The 12,122-nt window shown below is 56.1% G+C and overlaps 3 protein-coding genes and 1 long non-coding RNA gene across 5 annotated transcripts; 3 read left to right on the top strand and 1 right to left on the bottom strand.

The window, feature by feature from the left end:
• The first annotated feature begins 74 nt into the window (after positions 1 to 74).
• On the top strand, positions 75 to 5,586 carry LOC133152960 (toll-interacting protein-like). Of its 2 annotated transcripts, XM_061276955.1 has the most exons (11): positions 76 to 233; positions 988 to 1,152; positions 1,443 to 1,625; positions 1,881 to 2,033; positions 2,119 to 2,206; positions 3,867 to 4,076; positions 4,164 to 4,267; positions 4,578 to 4,657; positions 4,742 to 5,004; positions 5,161 to 5,294; positions 5,372 to 5,586. In XM_061276955.1, exons 1-11 carry the CDS (start codon positions 201 to 203, stop codon positions 5,531 to 5,533), a joined length of 1,575 nt encoding a protein of 524 aa, XP_061132939.1. In that variant the 5' UTR covers positions 76 to 200; the 3' UTR covers positions 5,534 to 5,586. The 2 variants fall into 2 exon arrangements, with proteins under 2 accessions (XP_061132940.1, XP_061132939.1); XM_061276956.1 differs by lacking the exons at positions 3,867 to 4,076; positions 4,164 to 4,267; positions 4,578 to 4,657; ... (1 more) ...; positions 5,161 to 5,294; positions 5,372 to 5,586 and adding an exon at positions 2,697 to 3,146 and having other exon boundaries at positions 75 to 233.
• A 1,972-nt stretch (positions 5,587 to 7,558) lies between these two features.
• On the top strand, positions 7,559 to 8,990 carry LOC133152961 (chymotrypsin A-like). The gene is made up of 7 exons (XM_061276957.1): positions 7,559 to 7,616; positions 7,687 to 7,790; positions 7,934 to 8,013; positions 8,098 to 8,176; positions 8,251 to 8,431; positions 8,518 to 8,651; positions 8,794 to 8,990. The coding sequence occupies exons 1-7, from the start codon at positions 7,565 to 7,567 to the stop codon at positions 8,953 to 8,955; spliced, it is 792 nt and encodes a 263-aa protein (XP_061132941.1). The 5' UTR covers positions 7,559 to 7,564; the 3' UTR covers positions 8,956 to 8,990.
• Positions 8,991 to 9,277: 287 nt separating this feature from the next.
• Positions 9,278 to 10,024, top strand: LOC133152964 (uncharacterized). Its single transcript, XR_009714227.1, has 2 exons — positions 9,278 to 9,320; positions 9,407 to 10,024. It is a non-coding gene; the product is annotated as an uncharacterized LOC133152964 (long non-coding RNA).
• On the bottom strand, positions 9,828 to 10,991 carry agrp (agouti related neuropeptide). The gene is made up of 3 exons (XM_061276958.1): positions 10,668 to 10,991; positions 10,508 to 10,587; positions 9,828 to 10,386 (listed from the first exon to the last, which is right to left on the bottom strand). Exons 1-3 carry the CDS (start codon positions 10,795 to 10,797, stop codon positions 10,180 to 10,182), a joined length of 417 nt encoding a protein of 138 aa, XP_061132942.1. The 5' UTR covers positions 10,798 to 10,991; the 3' UTR covers positions 9,828 to 10,179.
• Between the last annotated feature and the right edge of the window lie 1,131 nt (positions 10,992 to 12,122).

Below are 12,122 nucleotides of genomic sequence, written 5' to 3' on the forward strand. Positions count from 1 at the left end.
TGTGATGTGGTTTGATGACGACGAACGGCGTGTGTGTGCGTGTGTTGACGTAGTCGGGTTGGTGTGTCGTGTGACCCTTTTCCTTCATCTGCTTCCGGGTCAGCCCTAATCCAGGAAGTCGTCGCTTTGTTTTGAAGTTGACGTTTGTTTTGAGCGGCTCCAAATTCAAAACATTCTCTCAAGCGTCGGGAGACAACAACATGGCGAGCACCATCAGCACGCAGCGGGGAGAAGTATTGTGCCATTTTCTTGTTGTCATTCTTGCATTTATAGCTCATGTCCAAGTGGGTCACGTCCTCATCTCAGGGCGCTCAATCGCATTGAAACATGAAAGACGCAACAAAGGGCCTTTTGGGAATTGCTGGCTGGCTGGCTGGCTGGCTGGTTGGGATGGCTGGCTGGCTGGCTGGCTAGCTGGCTGGCTTGCATAGTTGGCTGGCTTGCTGGCTGGCTAGCTAGCTGGCTGCTAACCGGGCACCTGTTAGCTCCTTTTCTGTGATTGAATGAACGAACGAACGAACGAACCAACCGCATTTCTCTTTAGCGTCTGCAGCGTCTGAGATCAAAGTTCAAAGTCACTTTATTGTCAATCCCTTCATATGTCAAGACACACAAAGAAACCGAAATTCCGTTTCCTCCATCCCACGGTGACGAGACACAGTACACGATAAACATACAAGTAGACGACACAAACTAAAAACAAGAAGTCCGCTGTGACAGGAAGGCCCAAATAACAGCTTGTGCAAATTTGCTTTTCTTTCTGCAAAGCCTTCTTCATTGTACTTGTTACAAGACTTTAACTTGAAATGGCCATTTTGGCCGCCATTCATGACGCACATTGTACCCGATCATTTCATGTCGCGATTCACTTCAAATGGCCATTTTGGCCGCCATTTTGGCCGCCGAGGACAGCACACCACTTGGGAATGCACGGTTATCGTGATTGGTCCTAACATTGGGCCGGGTCACTATGCGTGTTGTACGTAGGTGTACGTGGGCGAGCTCCCCCAGGACTTCCTGCGCATCACGCCGACGCCGACCCACCCTCATCACCATCATCATCAGATTCAGTTGGACGCGCAGGCCGCACGACAGCTGCAGTACGGCGGCGCCATCGGAACCGTGGGACGACTTAGCATCACCGTGGTGCAGGTAACGCGGCGAGACTGCCTATGACAGCCTATGAGAGCATTTTTCTGGCGCCAGACATTGTCTGAACAATCGTTTGAAAAGTCAAGCGTGCGCCGGACGGACGGACGGACGGACGGATTGCTTGCGCCAATGGGCGCTAGGTAGCCAAGTAGTACAAAGACATGATGAATCTCATTCAAATGACAAGTACGTACGTGCCTAGACCCAGATTTGGGGCTTTCAAGTTTCCTTTACTTTTGCAACGCTCACGTTGCCTCGGGCCAACCACGCGGCCTGCCCCCGTTTTTCAGGCCAAGCTGGCCAAGAACTACGGCATGACCCGCATGGACCCGTACTGCCGCGTGCGTCTGGGCTACGCCGTCTACGAGACGCCCACGGCGCACAACGGAGCCAAAAACCCCAGATGGAACAAGGTCATCCAGTGCACGCTGCCCCCTGCCGTCGACTCCTTCTACCTGGAGATCTTTGATGAGGTAGGAGGGAGGGAGGGAGGGACGGGAGGGAGGGATGCCACTGCCCGCTTGCTGCCAGCCATTCATTCACACGGCACTCAGAGCAAGTTAGCAGGTTAGCAAGAGCACGACCTAGACTCGCACCACACATTCCGTACGCGATAGACTTTGACAACTGTCCGACACCTGAACGTAGACACGGCAGGGCCACGCTACGCCCCTCCCTACACACACAGGCAAGCACGTGATTGACGTTCTGCGTCTTTGTCGGCGCAGCGAGCCTTCTCTATGGACGACCGCATCGCGTGGACCCACGTGAGCATCCCCGAGGGCGTGCGGGAGGGCGGCACAGCTGACGAGTGGTTCACGCTCAGCGGCCGCCAGGGCGACGACAAGGAAGGCATGATCAACCTGGTCATGTCCTTCTCTGTGAGTACGCCGGCAAGCCGGACCGACCCGAGCGAGCGAGCGAGCAAAAACCCCGTTGTCTTTTGCCTTGCCGATTGCGCCGCAGTCCTTCCCGGCGGGGATGATGACGACGCAGCCCGTGGTGCTCATGCCCTCCGTGTATCAGCAAGGCGTCGGCTACGTGCCCATCGCAGGTCAGTGGCTTCCGGCAAAGTTCCCGCATTGAAAAAGAATTTGCACGAGCTCTTCAGAAGCGCTTTTCAAATGGGCCAAAATGCTGCGCTCTTGCCGGTTTTTTGGGCCACTCTGCTTTTGCGGCCAAAATGTTGGGCTTTTTTCGCCCAACGCTCGCTTTTGTCAACTGGCCAACACATTCCAATGAACGTTTGGTTGGCAGTAAAATGGAGAAATATTTTCACGTTCGACGTACAGCCACCGGACGGGCGCGTCATGTCAACTGGAAGCGCGAGGCCTTGGAGGGAGCTAGCCGGCCTACTACGGCCTTTTGACTTTGGCTTGGCTTTTGAACCATTGTTCCACTTTCAAGATAGGCAAAGGAGCCTGAGCATTTCAAAGTAGGCGTTGGCTTCCAGACTTAACAGAGTATGTTTAAGGGTGCAAATTAGCGCTTGAAATTTGGGGTGTTGTTTCCAAGGAGTCAACTTTTGGTGGCTTGCGTTTCAGGCGCGCCGCCCGTCTTCAACCCGCAGGGCGGCGGCGGCCCGGCGCCGCTGTCGGTGGCAACGGCGGCGCCGGGCGTGGCGGCGGCGTGCGTCGAGGAGGACCTGAAGGCCCTGCAGGACATGTTCCCAAATCTGGAGCGGGACGTAGTGCGCACCGTCCTGGAGGCGCAGCAAGGCGACAAAGACGCCGCCATCAACTCGCTGCTGCAGATGGCCGAGGAGCTGTGACGCCTTCGCCCGCCTTCGCCCGCCTGCCCAAGCCTGACCGTCCTCATCGTTGTGACGGCGACGTGACCCGCTTGCCCATCCGCCTGCCCGCCCGCTGCTCCAGTCAAAGAAAAAGACAACTCAAACGTTGGCTTTCCGTGTAAATATGCTCTCGCTGGCTCGCTGGCTCGCTGGCTGGCTTCATCTATCCAAAGAAGTGTACGTAATAAAGATGTGAAATGTGGATGTTCTCGTTGGTGCTTTCTTTCTTGAACGACTTCCTTTGGTGACTCTGGAGTGATTTGATCTATTGATTGACTTGTCCTTTTTGTCACTCATTCCAAGTGTTTCCTTGTCCTTTGCCATTTTCGGCGGTCTGAGGTCTTTCAAGTATTTAGATATGACGTAAATGTACGCTATGTTTTGATTTGGGTCAAGCTTTTGGCCGGCTGCCATGGGCGTGCTGTTGCCGAATACACGTTCCGCCGATCCAATTCTCTCAACGCAAGCCGAGAAATGTTTTGGATTGGAGGGCAAATGACACATTTGTGTGTGCGCAAGAAGCCAAAGTGTTTGAAAGTGAGATCGGAGAGCAACAAGTCCCGCACGGCCTGACGTCTGTCTTTGAGGGCCGAGGTCGAGTTGCGGCCGATTTGCGATTAGATGTGCCACGCTTTTTGGAAAGCAATCGGCGAAGCGGCTGATAAGCGCCGACGGGGAAAGTTACCCATTAATCCATGGCCATGTTCTGCCTGCCGCGCTTTGTGACGTAACTCCGATGCGTCTCGATGGTGTTTGTCGGCTTGCGAGAGTTCAAATCCATTTGGTTGATCCTTTCCGAACACTGACCACCACCCAGCGGGAAGTCTGATGTCGTTGCAAACGGCGACATGTGCGTGCGTGCGTGCGTGCCGCAGGATAAGTTTGCACCGTCATCCCAAATGTGATGATGCAGTGGATGCAGTTTGGGCTCGCGGAGGCGACGTCCAATGGGAGCGTGCGAGCGGCCCCGTTGATAAGCAGCTGCGCTCTGAGCGCGCCGCCCCGCCATTGGTCCAGTCGGCGTATAAAAGTGTGCGGCGGCGGCAGCTTGGACACACCGTCCTTGTCGTCACCGTCGTCATGGCCGTCCTCTGGATCTTCTCCTGCTTGGCTCTGGTCGCCGCCGCCTACGGTGAGACACGGAACGGAGCCCCTGGCGCCGCCACGCGGCCTCATGTTGGTCTCCTTACGTCTGTCTGTCTGTCTGTGTGTGTGTCAGGTTGCGGCACGCCCGCCGTCCCGCCCGAGGTGACCGGCTACGCTCGCATCGTCAACGGCGAGGAGGCCGTCCCGCATTCGTGGCCCTGGCAGGTGTCCCTGCAGGTCAGCGCAAGTCCCGGTGTCACTTTGCCCATCTCTGGTTTCTTCTTTTTTGCTCGCGGTGGCGTGGCGCCCGCTGAAGCCAGCCGCCGTCCTGCCTCTTCAGGTTGCCGTTGCTTCTTTTCCGCTGGCTCGGGCTTTCTCCTTGTCATCCTTGTTCCGTTTTGGGTTCTCGCTTCTGCTCTTCTTTGGGCTCCTCATGCGGGCGGTTCCCGTGGTCTTTCTGTCACCGCTCCCGGAGCGTGTCGGCTCGCCTCCCCTTCCCCCTCGCCTCGCCTCGCCGCCGTCAGTAACGCGGCCGTTTCCTCGGTAGCAATCCAACGGCTTCCACTTTTGCGGCGGCTCCCTGATCAACGAGAACTGGGTGGTGACCGCCGCCCACTGCAACGTCAGGTAGTGCGCCGCCGCCGCCGCCGCCGCCGCCAATGGGAGTCGGTCGGGGCCGCCCTTTGGTGACGGCCGCGCTCAAATTCCCAGGACCTACCACCGCGTGGTGGCCGGCGAGCACGATAAGGGTTACGGGTCCAACGAGGAGGTGCAGGTGCTGCGCCCCTCCAAGGTGTTCACGCACCCCATGTGGAACCCGCGTACCATCAACAACGACATCGCCCTGATCCGGCTGAGCACGCCGGCTCGCCTGGGCGCCAACGTGTCGCCCGTCTGCCTGGCCGAGGCCAGCGACGACTTTGCCCCGGGAAGGACCTGCGTCACCTCCGGATGGGGACTGACCAGATACAACGGTGCGCTCAATCCCCGCCTTGTTTTGGCTTTGCGTGGTTGTGGAAACAGTTGGCGGGCAAGTCGGCGTGGCCACAAGACGCGTGCGCGGCTGGCTCTCTCTCTCTCTCCCCGCCGCCCGCTTTTCCCTCCGGCTTCAAAGTGCTCCGTCTTTGCAGCTCCCGGCACTCCCAACAAGCTCCAGCAGGCGGCGCTTCCCCTTCTGTCCAACGAGCAGTGCAAGCGTCACTGGGGCAGTAACATCTCCGACGTGATGATCTGCGCCGGAGGCCAGGGCGCCACCTCCTGCATGGTGAGGGAACAAACGGCTTTGGTGCGCTGCCCTTCTTCACGCAACCTTCTTCTCAAACACTCGTTTGTGCACTTTAGGGAGACTCGGGCGGTCCTCTTGTGTGCGAGAAAGACAACGCTTGGACCCTGGTGGGCATCGTGTCCTGGGGAAGCAGCCGCTGCTCTACAATCACGCCCGCCGTCTACGCCCGCGTCACCGAGCTGCGCGCCTGGGCCGACCAGATCCTCGCCAGCAACTGAACGCGCCAATGCCTCTGCTGCTGCTGCTGCCAATAAATCAAATGTGCATGGGATCATCGCTGTGCTTTGACTTTATTCCACGCTCGGCTGCAAAGCTTTTCTTTTTTACTTTTCTTTGTCGGATTTTGCCATCTGCTCCAACTTTGCCGGCGCCGCCGCCAAAGCGCTTGCTTACACGGTAGCAACGGGGCACTCGCAAAGACAGTGAAACTCAAACCGTTAGACGTCCATGGTTTGCTAGCTCTGGGCTTCGCTTGACGGCTGGCTGCCTTTGCTTTTAGGACGCCTTTGGCGTCAACCAGAGAAAATGAGCTCGACGCTGGCAAATGTTGATTCAGGTGCATTGTCCATTTTCAAAGAAAGAACAAACGACACCGTGACAAATGGCCGCCGCCGCAGCGAACAAAAACACGGCTGATATGGCCAAAGCTTGGCCACGAGGACACAAAGTGCCCACTCGTGTACTGCTCACAAACGCATTCAAAGCCCACCCACCGTTTTAGGCGCTGACTTTGGGAACAAAAGTAAATGTCGAAGGCATGCTTTGTTTTGCCGTAAATGATCCAACCGTGTCTGCGAGCTGAATTCTGGCCCCAATACGTATCTTGTCCCGTGCACGGCCATTTTCGCAGGCGCGAAAGCAGCCGGGCAACCCGGGGCCGGGACAACAAGAAGCGCCGACACGGGGATGACGGTGGCTCACGTTTACCATATTTTCCGGACTAAGTGGCTTCGGAGTATAAGTCGCAGCAGCCATAAAACGCCTAAGAAAGGAGAAAAAGACATGCATAAGTCGCACCAGAGTATAAGTGGCATTTTGGGGAGTAATCAATTTGATCAAATCCAACACCATGAACAGACGTGTCTTCTTGAAAGGCAATTTCAAATCAAAATAGAATAGGCAACGACGGGCTGAATGCTACGCTATGCTAACGTTACATGAACTTGAGGACCGTGCCCGACGAAGCATATTAAGAGTTATCAAATAACTACAGCGTAAATAACCAGTTTATTGAACCGTCTGCGTCACTCCAAATCCTTCAATCCATCCAAATCTTTGTCATGGGTGTCACTCATACTAAACAACTCCGTTGACTCGAGTCCGGAAGTAGATGTGGTGCTGACGTCAGACGTCAGTTGCAGTTCCAAAGATTCCACAGGCCTAGAACGCTCTCACGCGGTTTGGTGTGTAAATAGCATGTGAAATCCTCATGTGTTCATCATTTCACACATAAGTCGCTCCTGAGTACGAGTCGCACCCCCGGCGGCCAAACTATGAAAAAAAACTGCGGTCACAAAGCCGTGGTGGGAGATATTGGCGGTCGCCATTGATCGAAACAAACGTTTCTGCCTTGCCCACCCAGGCGGAAGACTTTGACCGTCTGCCTTTGCCGAGCAGATCACAGTGAAGCGGTACCAGACGCGTGCTGGGCAGAACCCGCTCCAAAGAGCCCTAGGCGCCAGACGCGTGTGCGCGTGCACGCCCGTGTCCTTGGAAATAATCGGGCCGCTCCTGCAGCCGCTGGCTGGGAAAAAAGCCAGACGTTTTTCAGCTGCGTCCTTGCTTGCGGCCACACATACTACATATGTCCCATATGTCGTCAATCATCCCTTGGTCTTGCTTCGGCACCCATAAGTCCAAAGTGAGGAAGCCGTTACTAATAAGGTTGTCGATAAATCCTCCGTGATCAGCAGAACTTCATCCGAGCGCTACATGATTTCAAAAGTATTTGTGAGGCTCGTTGGAATGGGCGAGAAAGCAGCAATGCTCCTTTGATGAGTCCACATCCACATTGAAACGACTCATCATTCCATCAACATTTAAAGATCAAATGAATCATCCATGATCCCAGTGAGGGGTCTTGATGCCCCCCCCCCCCCCCCCAGCTGCAGGTTTGCCGCAGTTCCATGTGGCCGGACTCTCACATCGGTCGGTCGGTCGGCCCCGCCTTCCCACCGTTTTCCTCCAATCGGGCCCACCCGCCTGTGTATAAAAGCCAGCCGTTTGTCCGGAGAAGACATGATGTCGCCATGGCCTTCCTGTGGATCCTCTCGTGCCTCGCTTTTGTCGGCGCCACCTACGGTGAGTTAGCCTCGGCCGCCACGCTGGCATTTGCCGACCCGGTCCTCACAACGTGGTCATTTGTGGCCAGGTTGCGGCTCTCCCGACATCCCCCCTGTGATCACGGGATACTCTCGCATCGTCAACGGCGAGGAGGCGGTGCCTCACTCGTGGCCCTGGCAGGTGTCCCTGCAGGTACGCCGGCGCGGACACGCCATGGGCCGTCACGGGCGCGCCATGGGCCGTCACGGGCGCGCCATGGGCCGTCACGGGCACGCTATCGGCGCGTGGCGGCCGATGGTGCCACGCCATACGAGTGCTCTTTTTGTCCGCCTCAGGACTACACGGGCTTCCACTTCTGCGGTGGCTCCCTGGTCAACGAGAACTGGGTGGTGACGGCGGCGCACTGCAACGTCAGGTAGCGACAAGCCTGCCCGGCGACTGCCGGCCGGCGGGCGGGCGGGCGGCCGGCCTGACGCCGTTTGTCTCTCCCCCTTTGCAGGACTTCCCACCGCGTGGTCCTGGGTGAGCACGACCGCTCGTCCGACGCCGAGGACACCCAGGTCATGAGGGTGGGCAAGGTGAGGACGCGCTTTCGCCGCCGCCACCTTTGTCAGCGCGCGCGGCTCGCGTTAACGGCGCCGTCGCCCGTCAGGTGTTCAAGCACCCTCGCTACAACGGCTTCACCATCAACAACGACATCCTGCTCATCAAGCTGGCCAGCCCCGCCCAGATGAACATGCGCGTGTCGCCCGTCTGCGTGGCCCAAACCGGAGACGACTTTCCCGGAGGCACCAAGTGCGTCACCACCGGCTGGGGGCTGACCCGACACAACGGTCAGGAGTCGCCGCCGTAGGGCCGAGTGCCCAAAGCCGCCCTGCTGGACGAGCCGCCCGTGAGCCCGCCCGCTGTTGCCTTTCAGCGCCCGACACGCCGGCCCTCCTCCAGCAGGCCTCCCTGCCGCTGTTGACCAACGAGCGGTGCCGTCAATTCTGGGGCAGGAAGATCACCGACCTGATGATTTGCGCCGGAGCCTCCGGAGCCTCATCTTGCATGGTGGGTAGAGATTCATTGCTGCCAAGGTTCGGCCAACGCCCCACCCCGCCCCGTCCGCCTGTGTGAAGCGGCTGCCGCCCTCCTTAGTCTCAGGCCAGGACGGGCTAAGGCTAGCGACGACACTATTATTTGTTGACCGCAGGGCGACTCCGGCGGCCCCCTGGTGTGCCAGAAGGCGGGCGCCTGGACCCTGGTGGGCATCGTGTCCTGGGGCAGCGGAACGTGCACGCCCACCATGCCCGGCGTCTACGCCCGCGTCACCCAACTCCGCGCCTGGATGGACCAGACCATGGCCTCCAACTAGGCTCAACGTGCTCACGTTCAATAAAGCCTCTAAAAGCACAAATGCGCCATGGTTCACATCTGTTCTTACTCTGCGTGTTCTGTTTGTCGTTGTTCCACGTGCTAGCTGGTGCGTGTGGCAGGTTCCGCCCATGACAGAAGGCCCAATTTGTCATTCTTAGTCTTCCTTCATGGCTGCCAAATGTTGCCTTCACAAGATGTTGGTTAGAAAGATTCTTAGGTTGATGCTGGACATCAATCTGTCGTATTCGTGGGATGGGCGTGTCAATGGCGCTGACAATGACGTCCCCGTGTGTATATTCTCGCGTGAATTGCAGCGGTAACGGGAGTTGGATGCACGCGCGAGGCCGCTGTGACGCGGAGTCAGTGAGTACACTTGAATAGCTCCTTTTGTCCGCTGCCGTTTATCCGATCGGAACTTAATTGCTTAGCGTGCGCCGTTTGATTGACAGCTCCGGCGCGCTCCCTTGAAGTTGGCTGAGCGAGCGTCCATTTTCGTACGTCGGGACCGACCTAGGAAGAAGAAGAAGAAGAAGCAGCGAGACACGTGTAGTCAGTCATCTCCGTGCTTGGGCACCCTTGGCGCTGCATCGTGCACTCTCATTCATTGCCATTGCCCGCGCGCGACGTGTGTCCACGGTGACGAGCTTTGCAATTGGCCTACGTGTTGCTCAACTTACCTCACTACGTATATTTGGAGGAGTCACGTCATGCTATGTGGCGTGACGTCGGAAGTCGAGCGAGCATTGAAAGTCACGTGCACGTGCTTCTGCTGTATTGTTTGTGTCTCTTGCAAAAGCACATTCACTCAGCATGCCCGTCTGAGCCAACCAACTCCTTTCCAGTCCTCGGGCTCCCCAACAATTAGTTTGTTATTTATTGATCATGTGATTCTGGTTCGGAACTTCAACTCTTGTTGTTTTCAATTCCGTCTTTTGTTTGACGCTTCTTGTCCTTCTTTGAACATGAAAATCACAATTGTTGTGTTGAAAGAACTTTTTATGTAGAATTCTTAAGATGAGCAATAGCGTCAGCGCCAATATTGAAAAGAAATAAGTTGACGACAGAAATGATCGAGTTGTCTATATGGTTAGCGTTTGCCTGCAGCAGCAGAGGGAGGATGCGTGCATGTCGGCGAGTCAGCTGCGTTCACGTCTTGTCCGCAACGTGTCGGCTGTGCCGCGTCGTCAAAAGTGCACGCACGCCATGCAGGAGCGCTTCTGTGTCAGGTACGCGCCGGCGGCGGCGGCGGCGGCGGCGGCTCCGGGCAGGCGTGTCCGACGCGTCGACAGTAGCAGATGGCGTTGAAGAAGCGGCAGTAGCAGGTGTCGCAGGCGTCGCAGCAGGGCAGCGGCAAACCCAAACACGACTGCTGGTGCCGGATGCAGCGGCGGGCCGAGCGCATGGCGCGCGACGCTGCCGCCGCCTCATCCTGGAACACGCAAAGCCATGCAGCCAGCCGTCAAAAGAAAAGTTATACGCGGCAAAACAAGAAAAAAAAACAACAGCAACGGGCAACGGATTTGATTGGTTATTGAGGTGGCCGCACCCACCTGGTCATAGGACTCCGCCTCCATCAGAAAGTCTCCATCGCTGTCCAAGTGGTGCCCGGTTCCGGGAGCATGACTTCTCTCTGTGGCATGGAAACCAAAAAAAAATAAAAAAAACGAGTGCCCAAAACTGGAGCAAAAACATTGGCAAATTCTCTCTCACCTAGTGGCGACCCCCAGTCGGCGTCCAGCTGAAGATGGCGTGGGTCGCGCGGGTTCAGCAGCGTCGCCGACGACAAGGCGAGCAGGCAGAGGAACCAGTAGCCACGGGACGGAGCCGCGCCCACACACATCCTGAGCAACTTTGGCACACGCAGCAATTTCAACTATTCGACACATGCACTTTCCAACCTTGCGCACAAAAACGCCATGCAGAACGCATGCCCATTTTCTCTAGCAACCGCGTTTGGGGGCGGCAAATGCGCCAGAGGCAGCAGCGGGAGCGAGACGCTGCACTTGGTTGCAGTGCAGCACGTTGCGTCCAACCGCGCTCGAACCCGCCCGCCAGCCCGCCAGCCCGCCAGCCTCCTTTCCTGTCAAGATGTGGAGTTTTCCTTTTTTTGTTTTTTGGAACGAAAATGGTCCATTTTGAATCAAGATGCATGGGAAAAGTCCTATTTTGAATAACCTGATAAGGTTAAGACACAAAAAGTCTAACATTAGTGCATGCTTTTAATTGAATCAAGACAAAATGAGAAAAGGCTTACTTATTTTCCCCCAAGATATATAACCTACCTTTTCTTCTTCTTTTGACAACTTTTTGTCCACGTTTAAAAACGATTTGAAAGAAAACGGATTGAAGTCTTTTTGACCCTTTCTTTGTTTTCATTTGTCACTTCAAGAATCAAGAGAAGACCATGCCCGCGGGCCGCGAGACAAGAAGGTCCCATTTTCCCATGAAGATGCGTATTTTGCCGAGGAACAAAAAAAAGGGGCAAAAGATTGAAAGGCTTGTTTTCATAAAGTTTGGAATCTTTCTTTTCTCCCCAGCATGATTTCGTTTTCTCCCAAAATGCCATTTCAGAATGGCAACGTGCATGTCGGGGTGGGTGCTCTTCCTTTTGCTGTGGCGCGCAACGCGGGCTCGTGCACTCACCTGTGAGCGAGCGATTGCGGACGTGTCCTGTCCCGGTCTTGCCGCGACGATGTCGGCGGAGCGCGCCGGCGCATCTTCTTTGTCATCCGAAGGGAGCGCGTGTTGCCGCGGCAACCGCTTGACGCAATTCCAGGAGACAAATGAAATGAACTCGCTCAAGTGACGTCCGCTCAGGCCCAAATGCGCCGAGGCAGGCAGAATTAAGGAGACGCAGCTGTTGACCGGCGGCTCCCAAAACACAACCAAAGTCGGCCGACGTATAGGAACTCGGCCGGCCCATGTGGACGCTTCCTAAAAGTCGCCGTCAATTAGACCAAGCTATAGCCAAGTCCTCTTAAAGCTACTCCTGAAAACTTTCCATGCACGCCCAAAAACCAACCTGGATATTCTGGAGAAAACTGCATTTAAACGATGATCGAAAATGTGTTGTTCATTCAGAGAAAACGCAAATTGTACCTGCATCAAATCACTTCCTTCTCAACGTGTTGCATGCAGGTCAACGTTCAACACAAATGAACTGGA

Source organism: Syngnathus typhle, linkage group LG4 (genome assembly GCF_033458585.1).
Source record: "Syngnathus typhle isolate RoL2023-S1 ecotype Sweden linkage group LG4, RoL_Styp_1.0, whole genome shotgun sequence".
NCBI lineage: Eukaryota > Metazoa > Chordata > Actinopteri > Syngnathiformes > Syngnathidae > Syngnathus > Syngnathus typhle.

Excerpts from the sequence above, each read along its gene's own strand:
- LOC133152960 (XM_061276955.1), top strand. The coding sequence starts at position 201 with ATGGCGAGCACCATCAGCACGCAGCGGGGAGAA. Across the intron at positions 2,207-3,866 it reads CGGCTACGTGCCCATCGCAG|TTTGGGCTCGCGGAGGCGAC; the intron begins GTCAGTGGCTTC and ends CAGTGGATGCAG. Across the intron at positions 4,077-4,163 it reads TCTGGTCGCCGCCGCCTACG|GTTGCGGCACGCCCGCCGTC; the intron begins GTGAGACACGGA and ends TGTGTGTGTCAG.
- LOC133152961 (XM_061276957.1), top strand. The coding sequence starts at position 7,565 with ATGGCCTTCCTGTGGATCCTCTCGTGCCTCGCTTTTGTCGGCGCCACC. Across the intron at positions 7,617-7,686 it reads TTTTGTCGGCGCCACCTACG|GTTGCGGCTCTCCCGACATC; the intron begins GTGAGTTAGCCT and ends ATTTGTGGCCAG. Across the intron at positions 7,791-7,933 it reads CCTGGCAGGTGTCCCTGCAG|GACTACACGGGCTTCCACTT; the intron begins GTACGCCGGCGC and ends TGTCCGCCTCAG.
- agrp (XM_061276958.1), bottom strand. The coding sequence starts at position 10,797 with ATGTGTGTGGGCGCGGCTCCGTCCCGTGGCTACTGGTTCCTCTGCCTG. Across the intron at positions 10,588-10,667 it reads CGACTGGGGGTCGCCACTAG|AGAGAAGTCATGCTCCCGGA; the intron begins GTGAGAGAGAAT and ends TCCATGCCACAG. Across the intron at positions 10,387-10,507 it reads AGGCGGAGTCCTATGACCAG|GATGAGGCGGCGGCAGCGTC; the intron begins GTGGGTGCGGCC and ends TGCGTGTTCCAG.